At 45.3% G+C, this 15,242-nt stretch overlaps 3 protein-coding genes across 3 annotated transcripts; 2 read left to right on the top strand and 1 right to left on the bottom strand.

Moving 5' to 3' along the window:
* Positions 1 to 262: 262 nt before the first annotated feature.
* On the bottom strand, positions 263 to 2,809 carry LOC136653651 (olfactory receptor 10G6-like). The gene is made up of 2 exons (XM_066630537.1): positions 2,731 to 2,809; positions 263 to 1,206 (listed from the first exon to the last, which is right to left on the bottom strand). The coding sequence occupies exons 1-2, from the start codon at positions 2,807 to 2,809 to the stop codon at positions 263 to 265; spliced, it is 1,023 nt and encodes a 340-aa protein (XP_066486634.1).
* A 3,693-nt stretch (positions 2,810 to 6,502) lies between these two features.
* Positions 6,503 to 7,468, top strand: LOC136653649 (olfactory receptor 10G7-like). Its single transcript, XM_066630536.1, has one exon. It carries the CDS (start codon positions 6,503 to 6,505, stop codon positions 7,466 to 7,468), a length of 966 nt encoding a protein of 321 aa, XP_066486633.1.
* Positions 7,469 to 13,085: 5,617 nt separating this feature from the next.
* Positions 13,086 to 14,012, top strand: LOC136653648 (olfactory receptor 10G4-like). The gene has a single exon (XM_066630535.1). It carries the CDS (start codon positions 13,086 to 13,088, stop codon positions 14,010 to 14,012), a length of 927 nt encoding a protein of 308 aa, XP_066486632.1.
* Positions 14,013 to 15,242: the final 1,230 nt, after the last annotated feature.

Raw genomic sequence — 15,242 nt, 5'->3', positions numbered from 1 at the left:
ATTGTTTCCTTGGAGGTTTGTTCCAGAACCTCAGTGTGATTGCTATTGAATGAGTGCCTCTCATGGATGGACAAGAATCCTTTGCTGATGGTAGTTTTCTATCCATAGGTTCCACACCATAAGGGATTTTAGAGGTTTATTCTGGATTGAATGCAGCCAGCACAACTGCCAAGAGCCTGGTTGGATATATCACATCCTCTCTACTTCTAGTTTGATCCTCAACCTTTCCATTAGAAGGAACAGAGAATGAATGGTCAAGGAGTCACAAAGAAGCTCCACCCCACAGTTTCCCCAAAGTGGCCTTCATCTCTTTGTTCCTAAGCGTATAGATGACAGGGTTCAGAAATGGAGTTATTGTGGTGTAAAACATGCTTACCAAACCATCTATTGAGTCTTGAGAAGATGGCCTCAGGTAGTGGAAAACCACTGGGATGTAATATATGACAACCACAGTAATATGGGCTGTACAAGTGGAGAAGGCCCTGTGACGCCCTTCACTGGTGCTGATCCTCAAGATGGCTGAGATAATGTACAGGTAGGAGATTAGAATAAGTAGGAAGCACGTCATGGCCACAAGACCAACATCAACCAAAATCACTATTTCATTGAGTGTTGTGTCAGCACAAGCCAGCTTCAGCAGGGCAGGAATGTCACAGAAGACATAGTCAATGTGGTTTCTCCGACCATAGGGTAAGTAAAAAGTGAGCGTTGTCTCTAGTGTTGAGTTCAAGCAGCCTCCAATTATGGTACCCAAGGAGAGGATGAGGCAAACTCTCCCATTCATAATGTTGGTGTAGTGTAGTGGTTTGCAAATAGCCAGGAAGCGGTCATAAGCCATCACAGTATAGAGAAGACTTTCTGCACACCCCAAGAAGTGTAAGAAAAATATCTGACAAATGCATTCTGCAAAACAGATGACCTTCCCACCAGGAATGAACCCGGCTATCACCCTGGGAACAACAACCGTGGAGAAAGCAATGTCCATAATGGATAAGTGGCAGAGGAACCAGTACATGGGTTTATGCAACTGGAGGTCAGAGACCACCACCCAGATGATCAGGGAATTTCCCGAGAGGGTCAGAAAGTACATAATGAGAAAGAAGACAAGCAACGGGACTTGCATCTCTTGTGGGAATGGGAACCCAGAGAGGACAAACTCCATTGGCGCGGTTTCATTTGGACACTCCATTTGTTGAATATTTATCTCTGCGAAATGAATTATTTCTTATTCTTTGGATTATAAATTACAATTCTTTTAAAATACTGCTGTAACATTTCCAAAAAGGGACATCTTACCAAAACACTATCTTCAGATGCTGGTTTATGATAGGCTATTGTAGAATTAAAAACAGGTACAGCATATGGAAGGCACTGGGAAATAATCCTTGGCGTAAGAACCGCAGTTCTTAAAGTACACAAGGTTGACCCTATTGTCATCTGTAAAATATAGGGCAGCTTGTTGTATGCACACAACTGAATGCAATGATCTCTGAACCTTTATCTAGATTGACTGGCACTGATTTTGGTGCCCCTACAAGATATAAAAGGGGAAGTTATCAATGGCAGGTTCAAACAATCCATTAATGAAGTCATGAATTCTAGGGGCAATCAATTCCCTGAGATCAATTAAAAACAAATTTCTCACATAGGCAGGAACAAAATTTAGGAATTTGGATCAGTAGGTATCATGGACTACTAGATGTAATAAGTGAGGTAATAATGACCTTTTGTCTCTTCACTACGGGTCTGTCAAACTATCTTGCAACAAAACATGAAAGGCAGCCTATATTCTAATCCAAAGTACCCCCTTATCTCCCTCCCCCATCACATGTTCACCTCCTCTGTCTCAGGTCTGGGTGAAGAATTCAGAAGTCCTGATGTGTAGACCTTTTCAGTTGCATTTACTAGATCTCAATTATTCCCAAGAGCTGAATAAAAATATAGAGAATCTTAAGTCATACTGGAGAACATGAGAAACAGCATCTCATTCAAACAATATTCTTTGTATGATCTACTCTTTAAAGACCAGCTTCTATGAAGCTATTTAGGAATTGCTGCTCTATACAGTTAATCTTGACAACAAGGCAAACCTTAGTACCGACTGGTACTGCTGAAATAACCAGTTTTGATGAGATGATATACCTGCTGTAGAGATTCTAATGGTACAGGTTGGAAGACTAGATATAAGGCATTGAAACCAGTTTTTCTAGGGTCATCATTCACAAAGTTTGCAGAAACTTACTTTGTACTTGATGACTTCATGTCATTTCAGATGTTTTCCATTCGACAGATGCATCAAATATTTTATTGGTGCTGGATAAGTTGCCTCGCTTACAGCAAAATTATCTGAGCTCACCTAGACAAGGCTTCACCCTGACCCAGCATTTTGCTAATTGAGTTTGTGAGAAGATTCTGAAACCAAGAGATCCTTCCAGATGGATAGCTATGTTGAAGAAAAAGCAACGTCGTGTCTTGTGTCTATCAACTGTGTTGTGGTGTTTACTTTCAATAATCAATTCTCATATAATTTGATTTCATTCCACTCTCATTTGCTTCTTCTTCTATGCACTGGGATATTTTGCTTACTTTTCATATCTGTTTCTTTCCAAGGTCTCAGTTTGAGGATGATTATGTAGCCACAGAAAGATGCAGGTAGGACCTCTTCTTTAATTCAGCCAAGATATTCAGCCTCCCAATGCTAGGGTGAATGGTTGCCTTGATGGTCTTCACCAGTTGGCCCATATTCCTTTTTCACCATATCTTTATAATGTTGCATCTTCAGGTAGTCCCAAGCGTTCTCCACACTCATTTCCCCAGTCACTGGAATATGCACCACTGAGAGTTAAGATGCTTATCAGTTATCCCTTTCTTCAAACTCCAGTGAGTATTATTAAAAATACTGCTTATATAAAAGAAAGATCATTATTTTTGGTGCAAGGATTTACATCTGGGAAATTATACTGTATATAGAAAAAAGTGTTCTACCACTGTTGTACAGTTCTTCTTAATAAGCTCTACAGCAGGGGTATCCTACCCCATAAGGAATGAACAAATATATGTGATATCCCAGATTTTTTGCAGAGGGTCCTTTCCCTTATTCTCCCCCTGACATCAAAAATGGTTGTTAAATAAACCTGTTTAGATGGGTGACTAGTTATACATAATAGTTACTTCCGTAAATTTACTCTCAAATACCATGAGAATCTATAAATGTTACCACCCACTGACTTCAAGAGCATTAGGGTTGAAATCTTCTACAGTGGACTCTCAGTACCTGCGGGGATCCATTCCAGGACCCCCCACGGATACCAAATTCCATTAATAATGAAATCCATAGAGGGGCAGAATAGCAATTCCTTACCTGGGGGGCATGGCCAACCCTCTGGAGGTCGCGCATGGCCTCCTGGCCTCCTCAGAAGCTTCCCAGATGCAATTTTCCATCAAACCAGAAGCACCTTCCAATTGCATCCGGGAGGCTTTCTAAGGTGTGACCAGAAGCCGCTTCTAGTCATGTCTGGGAGGTCCTCTGAGGCCCTCTAGCTGCGGGATTGGCAGCCATGAATATTCAAATAAGGAGGGGCCACTGTACACAGTATCTTGGGAGTAAACCTTATTGAACAAGTTGGGATTCACTTATGAGTAGACATGCATAGGATTCTGCTGTAAAACTCTTAAGTATTATAGGAGGGCGATCTATTTGAGGTGCTGAATTACTATTCTAACAGCCCACCCAATTTCCCTAACGGTTTAGAATACACTTTTGCAGTAATTTAACCAATAAACTGTATGCAGATTGGGTGTGATATGATTAATTAGAACAAGGACCTGTAACAAGACATTGCACTTACTGTGTCTTAATGTGCACCTCTAAGTGTTAAAGGGTCAAGCGAACAGTTATGTCACTACCACATCTTGCTGTTTTTTTTTCCCTCTCAAAAATGGGGGGAGGATTAGATGAGGACAAGGATCTCCCGGTGCTGGAAAGTTGGATAGGATTGGGCTGTCAATCAATGTGTCAACTGGCCCCTGTGATACCCACACCTGCCAAGGAAAAGCTGAGGGTGCTGAGAATCCACACAGAGGGGGATCAAAGTGATCTGGAGTGATGCAACAGCCAATGCATTCAGGAGTGAGCCCATTTATGAGGCAACTTCATTCATTCATTCATTCATTCATGCAGCTGTCATTTGTTTCCATAAAATAAAACTCCTGGAAGTCTGAATCATAGCCTCCCTCTTTTCCTGCCCCCCTAAAAGTCTTGTCCACAGAGAGAAGCCCCAGTACCGGGAGCAGTGACATCACAATGCCCCGATATTGTGAGGTCACCTCCGGGTTCTCCCCAGAAGAAGAGGTGCTGGCAGCTTTCCACCCCATTCCTCCTCCAGGAGGTGCAAAGCCACCAGCACCTTCTTCTCCAGGGAGAACCCATGACTGCATTGTGCCCCTCAGTGTAGCGCTCAGAGCAGGTGCCTCTCAAGCTCCACCCTAGTTATGCCTCTGCTTGTCCATACTCCTGGGAGTGCTCCCTTGGGATGAACTGGATGGAGGTGCAATGCAAGCATGATTGTTGGGTACCTCCAGGTAGCAGGGATATGCAGTGTGTGTGTGGGGGGGGGTGCAGGTGAGGCAGAACCACCCACCTTTGAAAAGTGCCACTGCCACTGTGTAAGCTGCACAAGCACTCACAACCCACATTGTGGGGAAAATTTATTCATTTGGCAGTGCTGACTATTACCCAGTTGCAGCAAAAGGCTACGATTTCAGTCTGGTTTGAAAGCTCCCAGTTTTAGTGAATGGATGATGAAGCAGCACATCTGTGTATTTTATATTTTGTTGGGTATGTTTCTGCTGGTTAGCTCAGCAGTTGATGAAACCCAGTGACTGTTTGCCAATGCCTTTGCTTCCCTACTCTTCAGGGAACTTGAAAACACGCCCCCCCCCCACACACACCCATCCACTGAGTCACTGAATGCATATAAAACATGTGTGGAGTGTCCACAGTTCCACCCAGAGAGACCATGAATAACAAGCATCATCAGCATTTTCATAAATCCTCCAGGATGGTTGATCACCCAACTGTTCTTCCAGAGAATTTTGTGCTGGAGGTACCCACGGGTGAACTTTCATTGTGACATCTTCCGAAGCTTTTCCCGTTGGTTGTTCTCGCAGATGAGAAGATAAACAGCGTAAGTCAGGTGCAACTTTGTTGTTTTAATGGTGAGAGACAAAATCCATATATCCCAATCAGGAGCAATTCAGGGAAAATGAATTTCCAAGGAGCTTAAGCATATTGTGTACCTGTTCTTACATATTTGTGTGAATTCAGTCTGACCTGGATTTAGTTTTTTGCAAAATGGCTTAGGCCCATGTGAATATGAGCTTATGAAGGGGTTTTGCCTGAAGTCAGTTCATTGGTCCACCTAGCTACAATTGCCCATTCTGGCTGGCTGTGGCTCTCCAAGAGTAATTACCATGTGTTGCATTTTAACATAGTATGGACTCTGGTCCATCCTGACGGCAAACCAGATATTTCACCAATCAAGCGATAGACCTTGAAAGGTGTCGTTCTCCTATCTTTAAGTGCATGGATTTATCTGGGAAGTGAACCCAGGATCACTTCCTTCAAATCAATAATTTTCATAGAATCATAGAGTTTGACCTAAACGATCATCTAGTCAGGTCATCTAATTATGCTCCTAGCTGAAGGACCCAATCTTATCCAACTTTCCAGTGCCGTTGCAAATGTGCCAATAATAATAATAATAATAATAATAATAATAATAATAATAATAATAATAATAATAATAATAATAAATGTATTTATATACCACCTTTCTTGGTCATCTGATTTCTCCTCAGACTTTATCCAAGGCGGTTTACATGGGCAGGCTGTTCTAAATCCATGTAGGGATTTTTTCAATCAAAGAAAGGTTCTATCTTTCAAGAACCACAACATTTCAGATGGATCTTTCTGATCTGGTATCACATTCTGGCCTCCAGTTTCCTCCCACGCAAGCTGACAAGCAGCTCCTTCATCTCTCACATGGAGGGCAGCCAAGACGCTTCTTCGCTCACACCAAAGAGCAGGTGGAATAACTCGGCTCGGCTTGCCAGCTGCTTCAAGGTCTCACCATTCACTGTGCCGGTGGCCTGAAACTGGCGACTTGCGGATGTTATCTTCAGGCAAATGGAGGCTCTACCCTCTAGACCAGACCTCCTGCCCAATGGTGTGTGCATTACATTCTGCTGTGGGGGCGGGGGGGGAGGAGCAGTCACAGTGTCTTTGTCAAGGTAAAGGAATTTTAGGTCTGATTCCTAAAACTGTAGGGCTGATGCTGAGTATATTTTATTAAAGCATTTTGAAGATGTGAGGAAAGCCTTATGAAGTCCCTCAACCATTGACTGATATCTGGACAGCCTTTGTAATCTTCCACTTCATTTCTTGTTTAGGTGGAACGGAAGATGATGACCTCATAACATCTAGAATACCAGCCAAAGCCTGATGAAGTCACCCAATCTCACAACTGGTATTCAGTTCACCCTCCTTGGCTTCTCAGAAGTTTTGGAGCTCCAGCTTCTCTTTTTCATTCTCTTCCTAGCCATTTACATTCTCACCCTTCTTGGCAACACTCTCATTCTCCTCACCATCCTTTTTAGCCCTCAGCTCCATTCTCCCATGTACTACTTCCTTTGTGAGCTCTCCTTCCTAGACGTGTTGTATTCCAGCGCCACTGTACCGAAGATGCTGGCTGGCTTCCTTTCTGGTTCTCAAGCCATTTCCTTTGAGGGCTGCATAGCTCAGTTCTATTCCTTCCATTTCTTTGGAGGCACAGAATGTTTCCTGCTCACCGTCATGGCATACGACCGCTACGTAGCCATCTGCCACCCCCTCCATTATTCTGGGATCATGAGCAGGAGGGCTTGTGTGGGGCTGGTGGCTGGAACCTGTCTGGTGGGGTCACTCCATTCCACTCTTCAGACTGTGCTAACATTCCACCTCCCCTACTGCGGGCCTTATAAACTCGACCACTATTTCTGTGATGTTCCACCCTTACTAAAGGTGGCCTGTGCAGAAACCTCTCTTAACGAGACTGTTGTCATTGTGAATGTTGGTGTTGTGGCCTTGAGTAGTTTTGTGTTGATCCTAGGCTCCTATATCCGCATTGTCACCACAATTCTGAACATGCACTCGGAGGAAGGGAAGAGGAAAGCCTTCTCCACGTGTGTCTCTCACCTCACTGTGGTCCTCCTCCTCTATGGCCCCTGCATACTCATCTACATGCAACCAGCCACCAGCCACCCAATACTGAAAGCTGTGTCTGTCTTTTATACTTCTGTGACGCCTTCCCTGAATCCCATAATTTATGCCTTGAGAAATGAAGACATGAAGAAGGCCATGAAAAAACTGGCGTTCAGCAAGATATTTTCTGGAAGGACCATACAGCTGTTCTGGAGGGGAGCACCATGAGTTGCAGTGATTAGTTGCCTTGTGATTCATATGTATATTTACTGGGTTGCAACATCTCTGAGCAGCATAGCAGTTAGGATGGGGAATGTTTGTGAGACTTAGCAGCCTGCCAGACTATCTAGAAGCCAGCATGGAGGGAGGGGGGAAAAATCAGAGCATCCAGGAAGAGGACAGATCTTTCTTGCAGGTGTGTTTAGCCAAGGCAAAGAGGCCCAAAGAACCAAGAATGTGTCTGGTGCATAGCAACAAATAAAAGTGCGACAGACTTAGCCTGGCTGCCCTGTTAGTGCTACTTCCTCCTGTTGGGGATAACAGTTGAGGGCACTCCAGAGCATCCTGCAAGCCAGCACACTGGTGTGCCATGAAAGATCCAAAAGTGTGCCATGGGAGTTTGGAGCACAGTGGTTGAAAAGAGCTGAAAAACTCTTCCAGGTTTTGCAGCTCTGTTTCTAGGATAAATGTCTATAGCAACCAATTGTTTGTGCCTCTTCCACTGCTGGCTCTAAGGAGGCAATTTGTTACTACAGACCAGCCATTTTCAACCACTGTGGCACGGCACATTGGCACGGCCATGAATGGTCCCCAGGTGTGCCATGGGAATTTGGGAGAGGGTCATTTATTAGTAGGGCCATTGGAGGATGTGAGCCCCCCACTGGCAGCACAGTGTGCCTTGTCAATTGTCCCAAAAATGGTGTGTCTTGACCATTTTAGTGCCTTGCCGTTGTGCCATGAGATACCCTGCACATGTCTGATCTCGGAAGCTAAGCAGGGTCAGGCCTGGTTAGTACTTGGATGGAAGACCGCTTGGGAATACCGGGTGCTGTAGGCTTACACCATAGTCTTTTGAGACTGAAGGTTGCCAACCATGATTTGAAAAAGGTTAAAAATCACTGCTATAGACAGTTGCCCTATAAACAAAGCCACAGAAGCCAGAAGTGACATCATGTTGTGCCACAGCTCCTCCCCACTGGGCCTTGTGCCAGCTTAAGGCTGATTAGTTTCCCTTGTTAAACTCACAAGTGCAGCAAGCAAAAGTCAGAGTCAGGTCCCAGTCCAATAAATGCAGATTGCCAACTCACAGTCCAAAGTCAATATGCCGGGTCACAGTCCAAGGTCAAAGTCCAGGTGAGCCAGGTCAGGTCAGGTCAGGTCAGGTCAGGTCTCCTCTGGGTCAGGTAGCGTCTCCTTTTGGGTCAGGGTAGCCTTTGGTCCTTCTGAAGCTGCCTTTTATCCTTGGATGTCTCATAATCCAAAATGCAGCTCAGCTGTGAGCTACCTTGTTAAGTCCAAATTAGGCTCAGCTGAGCCATCTCTTCAGTCCATGTCCATTCAAAGTCCCATCAAGGTCAAATGAAGCTCAGGTGTCCATCAGAGTCCCATTGGCCTTAATTGATTACAGCTGTGGAGCCAGCCCTGCCCTTCCCAGAGCTGTCAACCAGCTGTCAAAACATGGAATCGCTGTCAACACCACATCATCCACCTGATGATCTTCTGATCTTCCATTACACATCACAAGAGGCAAAGACCATAGAGGTCAGTGTACTTTGAGAAGAAGAAAAATATTGAAAATGGCTGCGGCAGACACTTGCCTGAGATGGGCGAAAGCTGCCTTGCAGAAGAGCAGGTGGTTATAGAAGTTGCAGCAAGGAGGCAGGTGAGCAAGCTGCCTCCTTGTGGACTGCCTCCCTTCGTCAGAGGCAGAGAACTTGCTTGTCTGTCCCCTTGCTACTGTTGCTGCTTGAAAGGGCCATCAAGTCTCCACCACTCCCCTGCAATTTTGCCACCCACTCTTCCAACCGCTGGTGCAAGGCACCTGCCTTCACTGCTCCTTCTCTTTCTGGATTCAGAAAGGAAGAGGGGATTACTGTGGCAGACTGGAGAAGAGAAGTATCTTTGATGCTGTAGCCCAGGAGTCTCTAAACTTTTTGGCCAAAGGGCCACATCAAATATCTGACACGGGGGCTGGGAAAAAAAAAGATAAATATAAATAGATACCTTAAATAAATACATTAGAGATGGAACTTAGATGAATGAATAAATTAATGGGCTCAAATGTCCAGAATTTCTCCAAACACCAACACAGCCCAAGAAATAAAGCATACACTTAAATGGAACCCCCCCCCCCCATTCCCCAACCCCACAAGCACGACTCTGGTTGTGTTTGGTCAGCTGGGCCAGAGGCTCTCAGGGGATCAGAGGCTGGCCACAGGTCAGATAGAGGCAGGCAGCGGGCTGCAACTGGCCCCCGGGCCAGGGTTTGGAGACCCCTGCTCTAGCCTACCATTCTCCTCTCCTCCACACTTCCCCTTTCTGAATGCAGGGAAACAGAGCAGTGGAGGTGGCAGCTGCTGCCCTACTGGCTAACAAGGGAGGCACTTGGCACCACCTCAGACATCAGGTGGTTTCGGGCTGGCCAAGAAACTGGCATCTGCATGCTGGTAGCAATATGCATGGAAGAAGAAGGGGAAAACGTCTTCCCTGCCCTATTTGCTGATTCTGGTGTCAGGGCTAAACGTTTAGGAGGCCAAGGCAGATGGGTGCATGACTTTTTACACCCTTACCTACGCGCACAATAAGAATTGAGTCTGAGTAGCCATGGAAGCTTGAATGAAACCAGTGGCGTAGCTAGGGGGGTGCAAGCACTAAGTTTTGCAGGAAGCCTCACTGTGATGTGCAAGCAGCCCTTCTCCCTCCCCTTTGGAGCCATTCCAGCATACGCCTCCATTTTGCTCCCACCGGCTGGAATGGCTCCAAAGGGGAGAGCGAGGGGCTGCTTGCACATCGCGGTGAGGCTCCCTGCAAAACTTAGTGCTTGCACCCCCCCCCAACTATGCCATTACGAGATGGCTCGTAGATGAAGCAATAGATGGCTCGTAGATGAAGCAAGTTCTCATAAGACAATAATAAGACAATCACTTGCTAGAGCCTTTGTAGCCCATGTTTACCTTGAGGCTTCAAGAGTAACGCAAGCACCAGTAATTGCTCATTAGTTGGCTGGCTTGCCTTTCCATTCCCTAAGGGTGTTTGTCCCTGTGCTCACTGGACCTACCTCAAAACACGAACCTACCTCAAAACACGTCTCCTGGATAAGATCTGGAGACTCAGTGACATGAGGGTTTGTAGCTCCTGCTGCTGGTGGACGTAACCAACTCTGAAATGTGAATCAGAATATATTTCAAATGAAAGGTATTTCTATGGGCTTTATTCACTTGCTGTTTGGTTAAAGGGTCTTACATTTTTCTGGAAGTGCACAGAGACCACAGATTCATTGAGCTGTGTGAGTTGTTGACTGAATTCAACGCAACAGCTCTGAGACATACCAGAGACCTTCTTTCACAGTAATGCAAATGCATTGGTCCTAATTTTGCATTTAATTTTACCATCTTCATGTAAGTCCTAATACTGGCCATGTGAATTTTCCATAGTTATGCCTCTGATGCTCTTGCAGGTTAATTTCAGCAAGTGCAAGACACTGGCAGAGCGATCTCTGACATACGCAAAGGATTTTTCATACCGAGGCTATGCCTGCTAAGCTTTGTGGTGATATATACCAAGCAGGAAGAATGCATTTTGTTCATTAAATAGAATGAGGAAGCCTATAGATGATGCTTATGGTCAGTGAGAAAGCCCCATTCATTCTGGAGAGTATAATTAAAAAATAAGTATACTGTACAATGAGACAGCTGCTCAAAATGAGTAAGTGCTCAATCCGGTTCAATTTTCTAGTGCTGGTGCAGCAGTGCCAATGGGGCTTGCACTGCATCCTGTGATGGAGGGGCAGTCATTGAGGTTTCCTCAAAGATATGGGAACATGTGCTCCCTTACCTTGGGGCTGCATGGTGGCTGCACCAGTGCCGGAAAGTTGGCTAGGATTGGGCCCTAAATGTCTACAGGGGAGAAGGCACAAATTTGAAAGAGGACACAATGGCTAGGAATTTATATGCAAATGCTAGAACATAAGAACAGCCCTGCTGGATCAAGCCAAAGGCCCATCTAGTCCAGCTTCCTGTATCTCACAGTGGCCCACCAAAGGCACCAGGGAGCACACCAGATAACAAGAGACCTGCATCCTGGTGCTAGAAGCCCCTAAGCCAAGATAAGGGGACTGACTGCTAGATTTCAAAGGAGAACAGAGATATAGTGAGCATAACAGAAACCTGAGAACAGAGAGAGTCAGAGCCCAATCCTGAGCTCACTGTGCTGGCCCTCTGCCGGCGCTGAATGATGCAAACGTGCTGTAAGGCATGCCAGCAACATCAGCACCAGGCCATTGCAGGTGTTGGCTCAGTCCCAGTCTGCGCACAGCCCAGTGCCAGCTGGAGGGTTGTCACATGCCCCCCAGAGCACGGGAAGAGCTCTGGGTGGCAGAGAAGTATGTTGAGGCAGGGGGAAAGCGTTCTGGGGTGGGGGCACAGCAGAGATGGAGAAGAACCAGACTGGTTGGGACTGATGGAGCTCTGCTCTCCCATATCCTGAACCCCATGACGGGCCTTCTGGCCCAACACGGGGACTCCCAACTCTGCAGAGTCAAAATAGCCAGTGCAGACTTGAGTAGCCCCATGTTCCCTTCCCCTGAGGAGACACCAGTGGCTGCCTGGGTGTCCATTTTGGTGCCACTGCTCCTCTGGGTGCTGGAGAGCTCAAGATTGGGTTGCCCATGGCATATGGTTATTCCAAGATATAAGCCGTATAAAATGGACTGGGGTTGGGGGGGGGGTTGTACTGAGAGTGGTGTTTCTTTGCATATCGAAGAGGGTATAGAATCCAACAGATAAGAAAGCATAGGGAGACCAGACTCTGCCAAAATCATTGTACATGGAAATACCAGGCCCATACAATAATTTAGTACTAGGACTTTCTGTTGCCCTCCTGATCAGAATGCTTCGGGTAATATACACTTGGAAAAAGAAATCAGGGAGTCCTCCAAAGGAGAAAGTGTTGTGGTAATGAATGGTTTCAGTTCCTTTCACCTAGACCGGAAAATTCTTGTTCAGGCCATTACAAAGAGAGACTTTTTCTAGATACACAACGTGACTGTATCCTAGAGCAGCTGCTCTTGGAACCAAACAGAGGAGAGGCAATTCAAGCCTGCCTTTCTCTCCTGCTTGCGGGCTTCCCAGAGGCAAGATGCTGGATTTGATGGGCCTTTGGCCTGATCCAGTAGGGCTTTCCTGATGTTCTTATGCACCTGCAGCCATATAAAGAACAGACTGGGATGTGTGCTTTGTCTTCATGGCATCTGCATGGCTCAAGTTTTGCCTCTTGAAATGGAGAGGCAAGTGTCTGGTTGTTTTGGTTCCTGCAACTCGTTCCATTTACACGACTTTTCACACGAAATTACGACTCTAGTGGCCGAGTTTCTAGCAAAAGTCCTTACCTTTAACAGTGTTGGGTAGCTCTGAATGGTGTATTTGGGCAAGCATTTTCCTGTGGCCTCGTTTCTATGTTTTGTTTTATTTTATTTGTTGTTCTGTATCTCTGTCGTTTATTTATGTATGCCGTAATAACTTATTATGCCATTAAAGCTTGTTGAAAGATTAAAAAAAAAAAATCTCGTTCCATTTCCTTTCCTCGTTCAGGTGCGCATCAGCAGCCACAACAACAAACTCAGGGACACATGGAGAGAGTCAACATTTCCCTTGTGATTAAATTCACTCTGCTGGGTTTTTCCGAAGTTCAGCATCTCCAGGTCTTGTTCTTCTCTCTCTTTCTAGTCATCTATCTCTTGACTTTGTTTGGGAATGCCACCATACTCCTCACTATCTGCCTTAGCCCGCAGCTCCACGCTCCCATGTACTATTTCCTGTGTGAGTTGTCCTTCCTAGATGTGTGTTATTCCACCTCCACTGTTCCCAAGATGATAGCTGGTTTCATCCATGGCTCCCAAAGCATTTCCTACAAGGGCTGTGTAGTTCAGCTGTACTTCTTCCACTTCTTTGGGGGTTCCGAGGGCTTCCTCCTCACCGTCATGGCTTTTGACCGGTACGTGGCTATCTGCAACCCTCTTCGTTATACCGTCATCATGAGCAGGAAGGTTTGCAGCCTACTGATGATGGTAACATGTTTCGTTGGAACCTTCCATTCCATGTTTCAGACCGTGCTCACTTTCCGACTCCCCTACTGCGGCCCCTATGAGCTCGAGCACTACTTCTGTGACGTTCCGCCTTTGCTCAAAGTGGCTTGTGCTGACACATCTCTGAACAAAGTCATCATCATGGTGAATGTGGGCATAGTGGCTCTCAGTTGCTTCCTCTTGATCATGTGCTCCTACATCCATATTGTTGCCACCATACTCAAGATGCGCTCGAGGGAGGGGAAGAAGAAAGCCTTCTCCACCTGCACGGCCCATTTCATTGTGGTCCTTACACTCTATGTACCTTGTGTTCTCATCTACTTGCAACCAGCCACGACCAACTCAGTCCAAAAGGTGATGGCTGTTTTCTACACAGCCATTACCCCTGTGCTAAACCCCATCATCTATTCCTTAAGGAGTGAAGAAATAAAAAAGGCAGTGAAGAATCTGTTATTTAGGGCACAAGCCTAACCAGGTCTACTCAGAAGTTCAATGGGGCTTACTCTCAGGAAAGTGCGGTTAGGATTGCAGCCTTAAGCATGTATCTTCCTGAAGACAAAAAGAGGAGATGAAGGAAACAGTGTGTGTACGGTGCATACATATTCATTCTCATCATCCTTATTATCAGCATGATGTATTGCTCTCTTTAATATAGTTAAAGGCTCTAACCCAACAATGCATCTCCCTATATCACCCACCCCACAGTATAATATAAGCATCAGACACTGGGACTGCCATGTTTCCAACTGGGGCTTCAAGGAAGTGAGTAGGCAATGGTTTTCAACAGGATTCTTCAACACCAAAGATACTTCACGACACCACCTAGAGGTGCGTGAAAACTGTGTTATTTACCTTACTCAGAAGTAAGCCCACTGAGTTCAGTAAAACGTAAGCTGTAATTGTCTTATTCACCTGAAACAAACACCTCTATAACCCTTGCACCAACCAGATTTTCTACGTATTTTTGTCTTTTTGTACTGTTAGTAGAATAATACAGCTTGAATACAAAGAGTTGTTCTTTATGATTATGATTATGTTTATGATTATGATTATGATTATTAACAGTATTTATATACCGCTTTTCAACTAAGAGTTCACAAAGCGGTTTACAGAGAAAAATTAAACAACTAATGGCTCCCTGTCCCAAAAGGGCTCACAATCTAAAAAGATGCAAAAAGAACACTAGCAGGCAGTCACTAGAAAAGACACTGCTGGGGTGAGGTGGGCCAGTTACTCTCCCCCTGCTAAAAAGAGGAGCACCCACTTGAAAAAGTGCCTCTTGCCCAATTAGCTTTAGTTCAGAAGCTTTTACTCACTTCATGCTCCTGCATCCTTGTAGGTTAAAGCTTTTTGTTTGCTTTATTAAAGTGTTCTCCAGAATCACTTAAGTATGATAAAGGTGACAGCGATCTTGAAAAATTCATCATTTTGGGGGGGATCTTGGGTAGGAAGAGCTGGAATTAAAATCAGTTGAGTTGGGTTTGGAGCACTACCACTTGTTGGGGGGGGGGGAGAGAAACTGCCATTCATTCTTTTTCATAAGAAATTTACCTATTCTAGAAAAAAGACTTACCGTGTGTGTGTGTGTGTGTGTGTGTGTGTGTGTGTGTGTGTGTTGTTCTTAGGTAGGGAAAAGTAGTAGCGCTCTGTGTGTGAGGGAGTGCACTTATTGGTCCCAGTCTGGCTGCAGTCTCTTCCTGT

This window comes from Tiliqua scincoides, chromosome 5 (genome assembly GCF_035046505.1).
Source record: "Tiliqua scincoides isolate rTilSci1 chromosome 5, rTilSci1.hap2, whole genome shotgun sequence".
In the NCBI taxonomy this organism is placed as follows: Eukaryota; Metazoa; Chordata; class Lepidosauria; order Squamata; family Scincidae; genus Tiliqua; species Tiliqua scincoides.
Note: the sequence above shows the minus strand (reverse complement) of the source record. Positions and strands in the feature narration are given on the sequence as shown.

Excerpts from the sequence above, each read along its gene's own strand:
- LOC136653648 (XM_066630535.1), top strand. The coding sequence starts at position 13,086 with ATGGAGAGAGTCAACATTTCCCTTGTGATTAAATTCACTCTGCTGGGT.
- LOC136653649 (XM_066630536.1), top strand. The coding sequence starts at position 6,503 with ATGAAGTCACCCAATCTCACAACTGGTATTCAGTTCACCCTCCTTGGC.
- LOC136653651 (XM_066630537.1), bottom strand. The coding sequence starts at position 2,809 with ATGAGTGTGGAGAACGCTTGGGACTACCTGAAGATGCAACATTATAAA. Across the intron at positions 1,207-2,730 it reads AAAGGAATATGGGCCAACTG|AGATAAATATTCAACAAATG; the intron begins GTGAAGACCATC and ends TTCATTTCGCAG.